Source organism: Mobula birostris, chromosome 4 (genome assembly GCF_030028105.1).
Source record: "Mobula birostris isolate sMobBir1 chromosome 4, sMobBir1.hap1, whole genome shotgun sequence".
Classification (NCBI taxonomy): Eukaryota; Metazoa; Chordata; class Chondrichthyes; order Myliobatiformes; family Myliobatidae; genus Mobula; species Mobula birostris.
In genome coordinates this window covers 203,976,336-203,991,737 of record NC_092373.1, presented here as the reverse complement: position 1 = coordinate 203,991,737, position 15,402 = coordinate 203,976,336, and the positions used below count along the sequence as shown (strand labels likewise).

The following is a 15,402-nucleotide window of genomic DNA, read 5'->3' as shown; positions in this document are numbered from 1 at the left end:
TGGAATTTGTTGCCACAGGCAGCTCTGGAGGCCAGGTCATTGGGTATATTTAAGGCAGAGATTGATACGTTCTTGATTGGACGTGTCATCAAATGTTACAGGGAGAAGGTTGAGAGCTGGGATTGAGGAGGAGAGAAAGAAAGGATCAGCCATGATTGAATGGTGGAGCAGACTTGATGGGCCAGATGGCCTAACTCTGCTCCTATATCTTATGGTCTTATGGTAATCAGTGGCAATAAATTCCACATATTCACCACCATCTGGCTAAAGAAATTCCTCCTCATCTCTGTTCTAAATGGGCTTGCCTCTATTCTGAGGCTGTGCCCTCTGGTTTGACTCGCCCACTGTAGGAAACATCCTCTCCACATCCACTCTAACTAGCTCTTTCAATATTCAATATATGGAATGATCTCTCAACCATCTTGAATCAGAGGGGATAACTTCACTTAACTTCACTCACCCCATCGCAGAACTGTTCTCACAACCTATGGACTCACTCTCAAGGACTCTTCATCTCATGTTCCCCATATTTATTGCTTATTTATTTATTATTACTATTATTTCTTTTTTTTTTGTATTTTCACAGTTTGTTGTCTTTTGCACATTGGTTGATTGCCTGTACTGTTGGGTACGGTCTTTCATTGATTCTATTGTGTTTCTTGGATTTACTGTGTACCGTGAATTCCCACAAGAAAACAAATCTCAGGGTTGTATATGGTGACATATTTGTACTTCGATAACAAATTTACCTTTAGAGATTAATTTTCTTGCGGGCATTCACAGTAGAACAAATAAATGGAATAGAGTTGATGAAAAACTACACACAGAGACTGAGAAACAACCAGTGTGAAAAAGATGACACACTGTGTAAATTAATATCCAATTCATAATAAACAGTACTGAGAACATGAGTCTTTGAAAGTAAGTCCATTGGTTGCGGAATCAGTTCTGAGTTGAGGTGAGTGAAGTTCTCCACACTGGTTCAAGAGTCTCACAGCTGAAGGGAAATAACTGTTTCTGGACCTGGTGGTGTGCGTCCTGAGGCTCATGTTCCCTTTTTGCTGACGGCAGCAGCGAGAATTCCTACCACTCTCTCTAAGGAGTTTGCCCGTCTCCCCTGTGAGTGCATGGATTTCCTCCTGGTGCTCCGGTTAGCAGGATATTTGGTCATTGTAAATTGTCCCCGTGATCAGGCTGGGGTTAAACTGGGAGTCATTTGGTGAGTGTGGCTGTAAAAGTCGAAAGGGCCTATTCCGTGCTATATCTCAATAAGTAAGTAACCAGAGCGTGGGCTGGGTGGTGGAGGTCCTTGAGGATGGATGCTGCTTTCTTGTGGTGTCTCTGCTTGTAGACGTGCTCAATGGTGGGGAGGGCTTTTCCTGTGATGGACAGCGCTGTATCCACCACCTTTTGTAGGCTCTTCTGTTCTTGGGCCTTGGTTTTTCCATAGCAGGCTGTGAGCTCATCTTCAATGCGAGGTGATAGCTTTTCAGGAGATCATCTGATGCCAGAGGTTAGTTGTAGAGGAACAAGCTCAGAGAGCTGTGTGCATCAGCTCGTTGTATGATTCATGGTGCTGGTAGGCTGCTAGTACTACAGTTAGGATTTGCACTGTGGCTGAACTAGAGAAAAGGAAGAAAATACAGCGTGTTTTTCACACTGTAATGATTTCACAGTCAATAAGTTGTTTTCAATTTGCAGCTAGAGATCAGATGCAAGTTATTCGAATTGCCAACTAGATAACTGGTTGTGAGTCACAGAGTGAGGCACACGTCATGGAAAGAGGCCCTTCAAACCAACTTGTCCATGCTGACCATGTTGTTCAGCAAGTTAGATCCACCGGCCTGAGTTTGGCCCAGAGTGCTCTAAACGTCACCCACCCGCTGACTTCTCTGGTTGGTTTTTAAACGTTGCTAATGTGACTGCCTCATCCAGTATGTAAAGACAGAAAGATGATCTTTATTTGTCCCATGCAATCAAAACATACGGTGAAATGCATTGTTAATATCAACGACCTACACAGCCTGAGCATTGTGCTGGAGGCAGCCCGCAAAAGTTTCAACTATTCCAATGCCAAAAGAACATATCCACAACTTACCAGCCCTAACGTGCATGTCTTTAGAATATAGGAGGAAACCAGAGCACCTGGAGGAAACCACAGCGATCATGCGGAGAACATACAAATTCCTTACAGGTGGGGTAGGAGGGGGAAATTGAATCCCGGTCGGTGATCGTTGACACTTTTTGCATGAGAAAATTGCCACGCAGGCTCTTTGACAGGGAAGAGCTACCAAAAGAATGCAGCATACATCACCAAGGATCCTCACCAATGAGGCCATGGTCTCTTCTCACTGCTGCCATTAGGAATGAAGTACAGAAGCCCAGGGTCCCACGCCACCAGGTTCAGGAACAGTTATTACCCTTCAACCGTCAGATCTTGAATCAGCGTGGATAATTAACACAAATCTGATTCCATAACCTATAGGCTCACTTACAAGGATTCCACAACTTATTTTCTCTGTTTTATTTAGTTACTTATTTTCTTAATAATTATTATTATTATTCTTTATTGTTTTCTCAGCTCAAGCTGGTAAAACCTGAGGTACGGTATAGCCACAGGTTTAGTTGCCAATTGCTAGGAAATTTCAGACTATTCTAGTACTGTTTAGTATTGTGGCTTTCTGAAGATTTACATAGATATTGCTGTGTAGCCTTAATTGTTTAATGCTATTGTGTAGTGACTGTGGGATGATACCAGTTGTAGATATTACTATCGGGGCAATGTATACCCTGTCCATGTTCCAAAGTCTTTCAATTTCCTCTTTTAATTCAGCATATCTCTGGAGTTTTTCACTTATTGATTTCTGTATGTTATGTGTGTTTGGAATGGCTATATCTATTCAGTAAGTTGTTCTTGCTTGTTTATCCTGTAATATTATATCTAGAGGGTTATTATGGATTGTCCTATCTGTAATAATGGATTAGTCGGAATACAATTTGTGGGCTTCTGACTCGAAAGGATCAGGCTTGTATTTATAGTTAGGTGTGGTTTCTTGTTGAGTTTGTATTTTAAAGCAAGATTTTGGTGAATGATGTTTGCCACTTGATTGTGCCTATGTAGTAATCAGATTGAGTTAAACTGCTATAGGATCCTGTAAACTGTTGGATTGTTTCTGGTTTCTCTTGGCAAAGGTTCAAGAAGTTTAAAGGTTCATTTATTATCGAAGTATGTATCTGTATACAACTCTGAGATTCATCTTCTCCAGATAGCCATGAAACAAAGAAAGAATATGAAAATAGTTTGGAGAGAAACATCAAACCCACCCACCCACACAAAAAGAACAGCATCCCAATCATCAACCCTCAAACTCCCCTTCCTGTACAAAATGGAATAAGAACATCAACTCTCAAACCCCACATCCCGTACAAGATGGAACAAGAACATTGACCCCCAACCCCCCACACACAAAAAATAACAGCATTCCAATCATCAACCCTCAAACTCCCTTTTCCGTACAAAGCAGAATAAGGACATTGACCCCTAAACCCCACACCCCATACAAAACGGAACAAGAACATTGACCCCCAACCCCCCGGCACCAAAATAACTGAAAGAAATGGGTGAAAACACAGAGTATAAAAATGATAAGTCTGAAAAAATCCACAGTCCGATCCATAAATACAGAACCACAATACCATCCTCCAACATCAGCGACATTCATCAAAGGAGAGGGACACCACGCGAGGCAGAGGTCTACCCGCCTGTCACAGCCATTCACACAGTGATAGGCTGCTCACAGACAAGTTTGGCAGGCAGCACTGAACTCTCTCTGGCCTTCCGCATTCATGTCAATGTCTCAATCTTCCTCAACACTTTAATCGGTGATTAATGGATGCTTTAACTGGTGAAATGGAGTCGAACATTGGCCCGTGCCCCATCTTGAAGCTTCTTCGCATCGAGGCCGCCCAAGTACAGGCTCGCTTCCCAGAATCGTCTCAGAGACAGCAAAGCATTGGATCAGTCAATTGATCTCCAAACTGTAAATCACAGGGTCTAACTGTCCCAGAAACACATTTAGGATGAAAACTAGATACAAAAGAAGTAAAATAGATATTTTTGTGGGCTATCTGGATGAGGTTGACCAAGAGCATTGTACACTGGCACCACCTTGACCCAAAGAAGTCCGGTCATTTTCTACATTTATCATCTTGAATTTGTTGGTCCTTTATTATGCATTTTTGATGATATTTTGTGTTAACCACCTGGTTCTGTAGTGCCACAAGGAACCCTCCTGTTTCTGGGAAGAGGACTCCAACTCTGAGCCAGGAGTTCGACACTTCCTTGTTGACATCTAGTCTGCTCAGATCATGGGGATGTCTTTCATGGAGGGTCGTACTTTTCGATTGGTCAACTTTTTCTTCAATAGTGATAATTTCTTCATTTTTCTGGGTTGTGTTCTCATTTAAGTTTAGTGGTGTGTACTTCTTACGAGAATTGCATATGCTCGTGTGGAGTGCTGAATCCTGATTTTGTTGGTGAAAGTATGTCCTTTTTGTGTTGTGTTGATTTTTAATGTCTGCTGTTCCTCTTCTCCCTTCTGTCCTAGGTTGTGTTAATCTAAGCACATTCGAGTGAACATAATGTTTTGTGAAATTTGTCATTTCAGTTCTTAATTTTCTTTGTAAATTTTCCAGATCGATTTTGGATCAAGATTATTATTACTATTATTATTTACTTTTTGTATTTGCACAGTTTGTCTTATTTTACACAACAGTTGTTTGTCAGTCTTTGTGTGCAATTTTTCATCAATTCTATTGTGTTTCCTTGTTCTACTATGAAAATGAATCTTAGGGTTGTATATGGCAACATATACGTACTATGATAGCAAACTTACCTTGAACTTTGAAGATCATCACCAAAGACATCCTGCAGTAACTTGGAGTATATCCTGTCTGGGCCTGGGGACTTATTTATTCAATGCCAGTCTTGAAGGGTCTGAGCCCAAAACATTGCCTGTTCATCCCCTTTCATAGACACTGCCTGACCTGCTGAGTTCCTCCAGCATTTTGAGTGTGTTGCTCTGGATTTCCAGCATCTGCAGAATCTGTTATGTTTATTGACTTATCTATCTTAATGTTTTTTAAAAGTTCCAGCACATCCTCTTTCTGAATATCAGCATGTTCTGGCATATCAGCCTATATTATATTGTCCTCATGGATGTCAAGATCCCTCTCATTTGTGAATACTGAAACAAATTATTCATTAAGGACATCTCTTACCTCCTCTGACACCAGGCACAGGTTTTCTCCTCTATCGCTGATCAGTCCTATCCACGCTCTAGTCATCCCTCTGTTCTTCACATATGAATAGAACATGTTCAGATTTTCTTCAATTTAACTCACCTTCTCATCGTTTTTCTAGCTCTGCTAACTGCATTCTTAAGCTCCTTCCTGCTACCTTGTCACTCTCTAGAGCCCTATCATATCCTTGTTTTCTAAACCTTAAGTAAGCTTCTTTCTTCCCTTTGAATAGATATTCCATATCTCTGGTCAACCTCGGTTCCTTCACCCTATCATCCTTTCCTTACCTCAATGGTACAAATCTATCCAAACAACCTCGATGTTTCCATTGTGTATTTCCCTGAGTATATCTGTTCCCAATTAATGTTCTCAAGATCCTGCCCAGTACATCATAATTCCTAGTTCTCCCCCACCCCCCACCCACCATTGTGTACAGTTCTGGCCTCCTAATGTGAGGAAGGATATTCTTGCTGAGGGGGGAGCTCAGTGAAGGATATATTGATCCCTGGGATGTTCGATCTGATTCCTGGGTCAACAGGACTAACATCCAAAGAGAGATTGGATTAATCCATCTTATATTCATTGGAGTTCAGAGGAATAGACAGAGAACTTACGTTCAGTGGCCACTTTGTTACACCTGTACTCCTGCTCGATAATGAAAAATCTAATGTGTAATCATGTGGCAGCAGCTCAAAGCATGCAGACATGGTCAAGAGATTCAGTTGTTGTTCAGGCCAAACATCAGAATGGGGAAGAATGTGATCTATGTGACTGACTGTGGAATGCTTGTTGGTGCCAGACGGGGTGGTTTGAGTATAGAATTTCGAACATAGAAATCTACAGCACATTACAAGTCCTTTGGCCCACAATGTTGTGCTGACCATGTAACCTACTCTAAAAGCTGCCTAGAATTTCCCTAGTCACATAGCACTCTATTTTTCTAAGCTCCATGTACCCAGCTAAGGGTCTCCTAAAAGACCCTATCGTATCCACCTCCACCACCGTTGCTGGCAGTACATTCCATGCATCCACCACTCTCTGTGAAAAACGTACTTCTGATATCTGCATTGTTCCTACTTTCAAGCACCTTAAAACTATGCCCCCTCATGTTAGCCATTTTAGCCCTGGCAAAAAGCCTCTGGCTATCCACACGATCAATGCCTCTCATCATCTTATACACCTCTATCGGGTCACCTCTCATTCTCCGTTGCTCCAAGGAGAAAAGGCCAAGTTCACTCATCTATTCTCAAAATGCATGCTCTCCAATTCAGACAACATCCTTGTAAATCTCCTCTTCACCCTCTCTATCCACATCTTGCCTGTAGTGAGGTGACCAAAAATGAACACAGTACTCCAAGTGGGGTCTAACTAAGGTCTTATATAGCTTCAACATTACCTCATGGCTCTTGAACTCAATCCCACCATTGATGAAGGCCAACACACCGTACACCTTCTTAACAATGCTGTCAACCTGCACAGCAGCTTTTAGTGTCCTATGGACACAGACCCCAAGATCCCTCTGATCCTCCACACTGCCAAGAGTCTTACCATTAATATTATATTATGTCTTCAAATTTGACTTACTGAAATGAAGCACTTCACATTTATCTGGTTCGAAGCCCATCTGCCACTTCTCAGACCAGTTCTATATCCGATCAATGTCCCTCTGTAACCTTTGACAACCCTCCAGCCTATCCCCAACTTTTCTGTCACCAGCAAACTTAAGAACCCACCCTTCTACTTTCTCATCCAGGTCATTTATAAAAATCACAAAAAGCAGGTGTCCCATAACAGATCCCTATGGAACACCACTGGTCACCGTCCTCCGTGCAGAATACGAACCATCCACAACTACCCTTTGCCTTCTGTGGGCAAGCCATTTATGGATCCACAAAGGAAGGTCTCCTTGGATCCCATGCCTCATTACTTTCTGAATGAGCCTTGCATGGGGAACCTTACCAAATGCCTTACTGAAATCCATATACATTATATCCACTGCTCTATCTTCATCGATGTGTTTTGTTACATCTTCAAAGAATTCATTCAGGCTCGTAAGGCATGACCTACCCTTGTCAAAGCCATGCTGACTATTTCTAATCAGATTATGTCTCTCCAAATGCTCATAAATCCTGCCTCTCAAGACCTTCTCCAATGACTTGCCCACCACTGAAGTAAGACACTCTGTCTATAATTTCCTGGGTTATCTCTACTCTCTTTTTTGAACAAGGGAACAATTGCCAAAGTCCTTTTCCCTGGTGAATACTGAAACAAAGTATTCATTAATTACCTTCTCTACCTCCTCCGACTCAATGCATGTTTCCACTATCACACCTGATTGGTCCTATTCTCGCATGGCTCATCCTCTTGCTTTGCACATACCTGTAGAATGCCTTGGGCTTTTCCTTAATCCTGTTCACCAAGGCCTTCTCATGGCCCTTTCTGGCTCTCCTAATTCCATTCTTAAACTGCTTCCTAGCAACCTTGTAATTTTCTAGAGCTCAAACAGTGCCTAGTTTCTTGAACTTTTCATAAGCTTTTCTTTTCTTCTTAACTAGATTTTCCACATCCTTTGTATACCATGGTTCTTTAACCCCATCATCTTTTTCCTGCCTCAGTGGAACATACCTGTGCAGAGCTTCCATACAAATATTTCCTGAACATTTGCCACATTTCTGCCATGCACTTCCCTGAGAATATCTGCTCCCAATTTCTGTTCCCAAGTCCCCGCCTAATAGCATCATATTTCCCCCTACCCCAATTAAATGTTTTCCCAAATTGTCTGCTCCTATCCCTCTCCAGTAGAGGAGATAGGGTTGTGATTATACCTTCAAAATGCTCTCTTAACGAGAGACCTGACACCTGACCGGGTTCATTTCCCAATACCAGACCAAGTACGGCCTCTCCTCTAGATGGCTTATTTACATATTGTGTCAGGAACCCTTCCTGAACACACCTAACAAACTCCACCCCATCTAAACCCCTTGCTCTAGGGGGTTGCTGATCAATATTAGGAAAGTTAAAATCTTCCATCCAACAACCTTATTATTATTGCACTGTTCCAGAATCTGCCTCCCTATCTGCTCCTCAGTATCCCTGATACTGTTGGGGGGGGGGGGAAATCTATCAAAACACCCAGTAGAGTTATTGCCCCCTTCCTGTTTCTGATTTCCGCCCACTCTGACTCAGTAGACAATCCCTCCGTGACTTCCTTCTTTTCTACAGCCGCGACACTATCCCTGATTAGCAATGCCACGCCACCACTTCTTTTGCCTCCATGTCCTCTCTGAAATATCTAAAGCCCGGCGCACTCAGCAGCCATTCCTGCCCCTGAGACATGCAAGTGTCTGTAATGGTCACAATGTCATATGTCCACGTATTGATCCATGCTCTTAAGAGGGTCAGTTGTTGTTCAGACTAAGCATCAGAACGGGGAAGAAATGTGATGTAAGTGATTTTGACCATGGAATCATTGCTGGTGCCAGACGGGGTGGTCTGAATATCTCAGAAACCGCTGATCTCCTGGCATTTTCACGCAGAACATTCTCTAGAGATTAGAGAATGGTGCAAGAGACAAAGAACATCCAGTGAGTGGCAGCTCTGTGGGCAAAAGCACCTTGTTAATGAGAGAGACCAGAGGAGAATGGCCAGGCTGACAAGAAGGTGACAGTAACTCAAATAGCCACGCGTTATAAATCGGTGTGCAGAAGAACATCTCTGAACACACAACATGCTGAACCTTGTGGCAGAAGAGTGGTGTATATGTGGAATATTTTGCCACAGGCAGCGGTGGAGTCCAAGTCTTTATGTATATTTCAGGCAGAGGTTGATATATTCCTGATTGGTCAGGGCATGAAGGGATATTGGGAGAAGGCAGGAGATTGGGGCTGAGAAGAAAATTGGATCAGCCATGATGAAATGGAAGAGCAGACTCAATGGGCCCAATGGCCTAATTCTGTTCCTATATCTTATGGTCTTATGGTTTAAGACCACGAACATGCACTCAGTGGCCACTTTATTAGGTACAGGAGGTATCTAATAAAGCGGCCGCTGAGTATAGCTCAGTAGAATATGATAGAGGATCACATTGTAACCTACAACATGCTCACGGGACAGGACAGATTAGATGCAGGAAGGATGTTCTCGGGATCAGGATCTCCATGTCTGCTGACCACAGAAAAGTGTAAGGAATAGGTCAATATAAACACAAAATTCTGCAGATGCTGGAAATCCAGAGCAACACATACAAAATACTGGAGGAACTCAGCATGTCAGGCAGTATCAGTGTAGGGGATAAATAGCCAGCCTTTCAGACCAGGACCCTTCATCAGGCCATCAGAACTGATTATTTTCCTTCATCGACGCTGCTGAGTTCTTCCAGCATTTTGTGTGTGTTAATATACGGAACCCTGAATTTATGATATAATCCCAGAGAAAAGAGTGGCCAGTGTGGTGGGGGGGGGGATAGAAGAAAAGAGAAGGGGGAGAAACTATTTTCCAGTAGGAGAAATGGATGTTCATTCCATCCGATTGGAGGCTGCCCAGATGGATATGAGGTGTTGCTCCTCCACCCTGAGAGTGGCCCCATCTTGGCATACGAGGTGACAGAATGGGATTGAGTCAGAATCGAAATCAGGTTTAATACCATAACACCATGAGACCATAAGATACAGGAGCTGAAGTACACCATTCGGCCCATCGAGTCTGCTCAATCATGGGCTGATCCAATTCTTCCAGTCATCCCCACTCCCCTGCTTTCAGCCCATACCCTTTGACGCCCTGGCTATCACCGGCATATATTGTGAAATTTGTTGTCTTTGTGGTAGCAGTGCAATGCAATACATAATAATAGAGAAAAAGCTGTGAATTACAATGTATATATAAAAATAGTTAAATTTTAAAAGTAGTGCAAAAATAAATATTTAAAAGAAGCTGTGAGGTAAATACACTCAAACATCTATAGCTGTATCATGGAGAGCATTCTGACAGGCTGCATCACTGTCTGGGGTTGGGTGGGGGTGCACAGGACCGAAAGAAGCTGCAGAGGGTTGTAAATTTAGTCGGCTCAATCTTGGGTACTAGCCGACAAAGTACCCAGGACATCTTTAGGGAGTGGTGTCTCAGAAAGGCACGTCCATTTTTTAAGGACCTCCAGCACCCAGGTAAGCCCTTTCCTCACTGTTACCATCAGGTAGGAGGTACAGAAGCCTGAAGGCACACACTCAGTGATTCAGGAGCAGCTTCTTCCCCTCTGCCATCCGATTCCTAAATGGACATTGAACCCTTGGACACTACCTCACTTTTTTGAATATGCAGTACTTCTGTTTTTTGCACGTTTTTAAAATCTATTCAAAATACATATACTGTAATTAATTTACTTATTAATTTCTTTTTCTTCTATATGATGTATTGCACTTAACTGCTGCTGCTAAGTTAACAAATTTCACGATACATGCTGGTGATAATAAACCTGATTCTAATTCTGTAATGTCCATGGGCTCAATGCCCATTCTGATGGGAACAATGAGAAGAGGGCATGTTCTGGGTGATGGTGGTCCTTAATGATGGATTTTGCCTTTTTGAGGAGCTGCTCCTTGAAGTTGTCTCGGACGCTACGGAGGCTGGTGCTCATGATGTAGCTGACGAAGTTTGCAATTCTGCAGCTTATTTCGATCCTGTGCCGTAGTCCCCCACATACCAGACAGTGATGTAGCCAGTTAGAATGATCTCTGTGGTATAGGAATATTGTATAAGGGGTAGGAATTAAAATGGCTGACCACCAGGAAATGCTGCTTTTGGCAGAGGTGCTTGACCAACTTCTGTCAGGTCTCGGAGGAGGCCGCATCGGGAGTAATGTACACAACAGACGACTCCACGGGTGAAGTGTTGCCTCACCTAGAAGGACAATTTGGGACCCTGAGCAGGAGTAAGGCAGGAGGTAAATGGGCAGGTGTAGCATTTCTGTTGCTTGCAGGAGTATGTGCAATGAGGACAATTAGTGGGAAAGGATGTGTGGAAAAGCAAGTCATGGAGGGAGCAATCCCTGTGGAAAGCGGAGAGTGGGGGGAGGTAAAGATGTGTTTGGTAGTAGGACCCCACTGAAGATGACGGGAGTTGTGGGGAATAATCTGTTGAGTGTGGAGGTGCGTGGAATAGTAGGAGAGGATATGAGGAACTCTATCCATGTTAAGGTGACGGAAAGATGGGGTGAGCGTGGATGTCCAGGAAATGGAGGAGATGCAGGTAAGGGCAACATCAATGGTGGAAGAAGGGAAACCCCACTCTTTGAAGAAAGAGGACAACTCTGATGTCCTAGAAAGGAAAGCCTCATCCTGGGAACAGATGTGGTGAAGACGAAGAAACTGAGGAAAGGAAATAGTATTTTTACAGGAGACAGGGTGGGAAGAGGTATAGCCAAGATAGCTGTGGGAGTCAGTAGGTGTATAATTATAGTCCACTGAGGTTGGGTGGGACTACAACAAGAGGTCATGGGTTGAGGGTGAAAGGTGAAAAGTTTAAGGGAAACGTGAGGGGAATCTTCTTCACTCTGCAGGTCACGGGAGTGTGGAATGAGCTGCCAGTGCAAGTGGTGCATGCGAGTCAGATTTCAATGTTTAAGAGAAGTTTGGATATGTACATGAATGGTAGGGGTATGGAGGGCTATTGTCCCAGTGCAGATGGGAGTAAGCTGTTTAAATGGGCCAGCACAGACTAAGTGGGTCAAAGGCCTTTTTCTGTTCTGTACTTTTCTATGACTGTAATAGCTGTTCCTGAACTTGGTGGTGAGGCTGCTATATCTCATTTCCGACGACAGCAGTGAGACGAGAGCAAGACCTGGATGGTGGGGGTCCTTGATGAAAGATGCTGCGTTCTTGTAGCGGCAGTCCTTGTAGATGTGCTTCGTGGGGGTGGTATATCCACCATTTTCTGTAGTCTCTTCCATTCTTTTTGTAGGCTTCAGTCCATGTCAACTATCTCCTCCGGTGACTTGGGCCCATAATCTTACCTGGCACCTTGTCCAATTCCCACAGGCAAGCCGTTTTACTGGAATCCATTTGCAACACGCACCTTGTACAAAAGGAAAGGAGGCCAGGTGAGATTTTCCAACGATCAAACTCTCGAGTTGGAGAAGAAGTTCGAGAACCAGAAGTACCTCTCGCCCCCCGAGAGGAAGCGGTTGGCTAGAGTCCTACAGTTGAGTGAGAGGCAGGTGAGTGAGGGAAAGATGGGACCTATTGGCCGAAATCCTCAGCAATGGTCTGGAGACACCACATGTGTTTGAGAAAAGAAGTAAAATGTGTTGCATGACATGGCAGTCTAGCAGTTAGCACAGTACTTTACAGTGCCAACAACCCGGGTTTTATTCCTGCTGCTGTCTGTAGGAAGTCTGTGCTTGTATGTTCTCCCTGACACTGTTTGGGTTTCCTCTAGGGCCTCTGGTTTCCTCCCACATTCCAAGGAGGGTCAGTAAGTTGTGGGCATGCTATGTTGGCATTGGAAGTATGGTGACACTTGCAGACTGCCGCAGCACAATGGTCAGCATGGACTGGTTGGGCCGAAGGGCCTTTATCCATGCTGTGATTACCTATGGACGATCCAGATGAGTAGTCTTGACCCCAAACGTTAACTATCCATTTCCCTTCACCACTGAGTTCCTCTAGTGTGGTTTGTCTGTTGCTGTCGATTTCAGCATCTCCATTCTCTCGTGTCTCTAAACTGCATATCTGCCTGGACATGATCCACCTCCCTGTTCGTGTATCTATCCAAATGCTTCTTAAATTCTAAGTTGCCTCTGAGAAGGTTAGGGGTGTGGTGGTGAGCTGCTTTGTTGAAGATTTGAAGGGGAACCTGCAGGTAATGTTATTTCCTTGTGGTCTCTGTTTTTGACCCTGGTGGGCACCATGGTTTGCATGAACTGATTGGGCCAAAGGGCTTGTGTCTATGCTGATTTGCTCTATGACTCTATGGCTTCATATAATGTCCCTCTAAGCCTGTCGTATTTGCCTGCTTTTAACCCTTAACTCTCCATTCTCATAGAGTAAACCCTCCGTCTCCTGAACCACACTCACAATGCTGGAGGAAACTCAATGGGCCCGGCAGACAGCGTCTCTGGAGGGAATGGGCAGACAACGTTTCGGGTCAGGGCCCCTCAGCCGGACCGTGGAGGAACATGTCCAAGTGAAAGATCTCAATCCGAAATGTTGGTTGCCTATTTCTGTCCCTAGGTGCTGCCTGACCTGCTGAATTCCATGAGTGTTACAAAGAAACACTGCTGTATCTCTCAATGGCTATGGCCATTGCAAAATTCCCACTGCAAACTTCAAAGTAAATTTATTAACTAAGTACATATATTGTATGCAATTATATATAACTCCGTGATTCATTTTCTTGCAGGCGTTCACAGTAGATACATAGAAATATGGACACAGAATAGAAAGATGTCCCCTTAGAACAGATATAAGGTGAAATTTCTTTAGCCAGAGGATGGTGAATCTGTAGTATTCATTGCCACGGATGGCTGTGGAGGCCAAGTCATTGGGTACAGTACCGTGTAACTAACTGTCTTAGGCACATAATATATATAGCTAGTAATTTTATGTATTGCACTGTACTGCTGACAGAAAAATAAAACAATTTTCATGACATATGCGAGTGATGATAAACCTGATTCTGATACGGGTCTTTACTGAGGACTGGGAGTGGGAAGGGGTCAGGGAGAGGTGAGGGTGTGAGAAGCACCAGAGAAACATTCTGTAATGATCAATAAACCAATGGTTTGGAATCAAATGACCTTGCCTGGTGTCTCAGGGTTGGGTGTGTCTGGATCTGGGCACCCACAACCCCATCCCCCCCTTCACCTTTGGCACTCCTCCTCTGCCACCTGTCCCATGGTGCTCCACCCTCATCATTTCTCAAATCCTTTGTTTCTGCCAGATTTACAAACTCGTTCTCTGCTCCACATTGACAAATACGGTACTGTGGAAAAATCTTAGGCACCCTATATGTGCCTAAGACTTTTGCAGAGCACAGTAAATTTAAAGCAGAGGTTGATAGGTGCTTGATCTGTAAGGACATCGAAGTTTATAGGGAGAAGCAAGAGAATGGTGTTGAGAAGGAAAATAAATCAGCCTTGATTGAATGGCCGAGCAGACTCAATGGGCCAAATGGCATAGTTCTTCGTCTATGTCATATGGTCTTATGACCTATCGAATGGTGTAGCAGATTTAATGAGTTGAATGACCTAGTTCTGCTTCTATGTCAGATGATCTTTTGGTTTTCAGTAAGACCTTTATCTTCCTTGACTTCACAGCCAATCAAGTACATCTGCAACATAGTTCCTGTGCAATCATTCCATTGTTTCATCACATATTCTCAAGGCAGGGGTGGAGGAAAACTCTCTACATACCCACAAACATAAAGAGGCGGTTTGCCGAGGTTCTCCAACCCAATCCTTACTCCTTTTGTTCCTTTCTCTTCCTCCACAGGTCAAGACCTGGTTCCAGAACAGAAGGGCGAAGTGGCGGAGACTGAAGCAGGTAATGGAGGTTTCAATCTTTCCCCCTCACTCCTTAATTCCTCAGATACGTAACATGTTTTACCAACTTCCCTGATGGGCAGGAGGTTGGGGGAAGGTTTGAAAGAGGTATACAAAATTATGAGGCGTATAGATAGGGTCAATGCAAGTAGGCTTTTTCCACTGAGGTTGTGTGAGACTACGACTGGAGGTCATGGTTTAAGGGTGAAAGGTGAAATTTTGAAATTTAAGGGGAACTTGAGGAGGAACTTCTTCACTCGGGGTGGTGCAAATGTGGCACAAGCTGCCAATGGAAATAGAGGGATAGGAAATAGAAAAATAGAGGGCTACATGGTAAGGTAATTCTAAGCAGTTTCTAGAGTAAGTTACATGGTCTGCACGATGTTGTGGGCTGAATGTCCTATAATGTGCTGTAGATTTCTATGTTCTATGTTCTAAATGGTGGATGTGGGTTTGATTGAAGAGAAGTTTGGTTAAGTACATGGATAGGAAGGGTATGAGGGTCTATGGTCCAGGTGGGACTAGACGGAATAATAGTTAAGCATGAACTAGATGGGCTGAAGGGCCTG

General features: G+C 43.6%; 1 protein-coding gene across 1 annotated transcript in view; it reads left to right on the top strand.

Annotated features, from left to right (window-relative positions):
- Nucleotides 1-15,402, top strand: part of LOC140196114 (hematopoietically-expressed homeobox protein hhex-like) — a 44,130-nt gene that overhangs the window by 8,899 nt on the left and 19,829 nt on the right. Inside the window, exons 2-3 of the mRNA XM_072254822.1 lie at nt 12,330-12,508; nt 14,784-14,834. Of these exons, the coding sequence (XP_072110923.1) occupies nt 12,330-12,508; nt 14,784-14,834 (230 nt within the window). The remainder of the gene's footprint in view (nt 1-12,329; nt 12,509-14,783; nt 14,835-15,402) is intronic.